The 2,651-nt window shown below is 44.6% G+C and overlaps 1 protein-coding gene across 1 annotated transcript; it reads left to right on the top strand.

The window, feature by feature from the left end:
• Window positions 1-383: 383 nt before the first annotated feature.
• LOC130124432 (C-C motif chemokine 20-like) lies at window positions 384-1,490 on the top strand. Its single transcript, XM_056293889.1, has 4 exons — window positions 384-465; window positions 708-825; window positions 1,081-1,158; window positions 1,311-1,490. Exons 1-4 carry the CDS (start codon window positions 384-386, stop codon window positions 1,423-1,425), a joined length of 393 nt encoding a protein of 130 aa, XP_056149864.1. The 3' UTR covers window positions 1,426-1,490.
• Window positions 1,491-2,651: the final 1,161 nt, after the last annotated feature.

Genomic DNA, 2,651 nt, shown 5'->3' with positions numbered 1-2,651 from the left:
TAGACATCCACAGCTAGTTTATTAACCCAGATGGCATAAATAGAGACGAGAACCCGTGGAGATTATAGGAACCTAATGCATCAGTGCACCAGCTCCTACAACGGTACTCTCATAGGGCCAAATAATTGCATGATGGTGCAGCGAGGGTTTAATTTGTGAGGAAAAAAAAAAATTTTGCAACCTCTGCATCTTTGTCAGCCATTATAGAGTTGTTGGCTTCCTGTCCTCGATTTACTTGCCACAGGTTACATAGAATGTGAGCAGTGGCATAAACAGACACACACACACACACACACACGTGCGCGTGCAGGTACGAGCAGGGGTATAAATGAGTTGGAAAGTGTGTTTTTAGCAGATCGTTCCTGGTCACTCACTTCGCCAACATGCGTCCCAGATATATGGTTACCGCGACAACGGCGCTGCTCTGCTGCATACTGGGCATGCTCAGTCTGACGTCGGGTGTCCGTAAGTTTTTTTAATCATGTATAATGACATTCAATTACACAGTTATGTTTGTTTGTGTACCACTTAAGTAAATCTCAACGCTGGATACCAAGTGAGAGTACTTACAATGGGCTGAAAGTGACTCATGACACACATAGTAAGTAGTGTGCATGGGTATTAATGGTGTTTTTGTTAATTGTGTGTGCATGTGTGTGTGCATGTATTTTGGGTGTGAACTTATATGTGAGTGCACGTGTGTACAGAGGCTGCTATGGGCAACGCCTGCTGTACAAGTTACACCAGAACGCCTGTGGCCTTCCACCTCATAAAGGGCTTCAAGGAGCAGAGCTACAGGGAAATCTGCCGCATTGATGCCATCATGTATGGACCACGCAACAATATGTCCTTCCCTTTCCTCCTTCCCCCTACTCCCATCACCCACCTCTCACTCTATCTCTCTACAACCCCACTGCAACGCTCAAGAAACAGCAAAGTCCTTTTCTACACACACACACACACACACACACACACACAGACACACACACACACGCTGCACACACATCCCCCTTATGTACAGTACCAGACGGTCGTCTCTCAGGTCGGTTGAAAAGACGCTTTGTGTCTGTGATGTTTCAGATTCTACACACGGAGGAACAAGAAGGTATGTGCTTCCTCCAAGGATGAGTGGGTGAGGCGAGCTCTTGCACGACTCAGGTACGACAACGCCGCTCACCGCGAAACTCTCAATGGCTTCCACACCCGTAAACTCGAGACGAGTAAACTTTTTTTTTTTTCATTCATGTGTCAGTTTTAAAGATTGCTGCCATGTCCTCGGGCCGCGACAATGACTCTTGTATATTCTACAGCTCTAAATTGAAGAAGATGTCCGTCGCCAGACCTTCTGCGGCAGAGACACTTAAAATCTCAAACGGCACCGGCGCAGGAGTCTTTTCAAACTCCTCCAGCGGCAGTAATATGTAACCTTCTCCACCGGGACCGGAGCGGGACCTTCGCTGAAAGCACTGACACTCTATTAGCGCAACCCTGATGAAATTTACTGGCGACCGCACTGCAGTTGTAAAGCTGTGGCAATGCAATGGCTCCTAATCTGATGTGTCAGACAACCCCGGAGGGCCTCCAAACACGACAGGCGCTGTGTGTGTGAGGTCCCCGAAAATTAGCCGTGGAAACCATCGGAGGAAAAGAATGAATGGACTATTTGGGATGGCGCGGGGAAGCGAAAAAGACATATTAGCAGAGAAACAAATGAATAGAATGCCAACGAATTCACAAAGGACGCGGTACCGCGGCTGCACCTCATAACATCCTCCGGTTTCGAGACAAAACTTCACGTTCGAGCTTTGCGCTTCTTGGCACTTGCACGTCTTGCTTTTCTGAGTCATACCAGCTTTGTGTAATCTCCTGCTGTTAAAAAAAAAATCAAAGCACTGAAATATGCCAGCGAGTAACATTTTTATGATTTTCAGTCTTAAAATTTGCAGCCCGTGCTTATTTAGCCGAATAGATTCAGTAATATCGGCTCACTGACAAATGCCGTGGCTTGTAATAACTTTTCCAGAAGAAAGTGTGTGTAATTTTCATTCATAGCCTTTACTGTGCTTGTGTATTAAAAAATGACCGCACAGTCTGTTGTAACTTGAATTGGGTATCTTCCAGACAGCCAGCACAACAGTCATATCATAAAGGGTGTGAACCTGAACGGCCTGAGTGGAATTATTGCTTAGTATCGTCTGGTATAGTCTATGATGGTTACACGTGCCTCAAAAAGTCGGTTGCTTAAATACAAATCTGTTTCATAATGAGCAATGCAGGCAAGCCCCTCTCTATAAGATGTAAATTCACATTGCATGTAGGTGTGGCGCATCATCACCGAGGTTGACGAGTGCGACCAATAAATATGTGCTGCAGGTACATCGGTCTGCCACTAGATGGCAGAAACGATCTACTAATATTGTTAAAAATTTATAAATAAATAAATAAAAATAACAAGGGACTAAAATATCTTCCTCAGCGTTGCCAGCCTTGGATGATAGACATTTATTGTTTAAAACTAATACGGATAAGGACAACATTTCGTTTCAGTTGAGCAACTCAGTTTGTCGTGGACAACGCATATAGTGTATATATACGATTATTGTGTTTTTTTGGTCATTTACATTTAGTTACGTAGTGTTCTATGCACTCTG

This window comes from Lampris incognitus, chromosome 14 (assembly GCF_029633865.1).
Source record: "Lampris incognitus isolate fLamInc1 chromosome 14, fLamInc1.hap2, whole genome shotgun sequence".
Lineage (NCBI taxonomy): Eukaryota > Metazoa > Chordata > Actinopteri > Lampriformes > Lampridae > Lampris > Lampris incognitus.
Note: the sequence above shows the minus strand (reverse complement) of the source record. Positions and strands in the feature narration are given on the sequence as shown.

Bases quoted from the DNA above. Each gene is read 5' to 3' on its own strand.
- LOC130124432 (XM_056293889.1), top strand. From the start codon at position 384: ATGCGTCCCAGATATATGGTTACCGCGACAACGGCGCTGCTCTGCTGC. The intron at 826-1,080 runs GTATGGACCACG...GTGATGTTTCAG, and splicing joins TGCCGCATTGATGCCATCAT to ATTCTACACACGGAGGAACA. The intron at 1,159-1,310 runs GTACGACAACGC...TATATTCTACAG, and splicing joins CGAGCTCTTGCACGACTCAG to CTCTAAATTGAAGAAGATGT.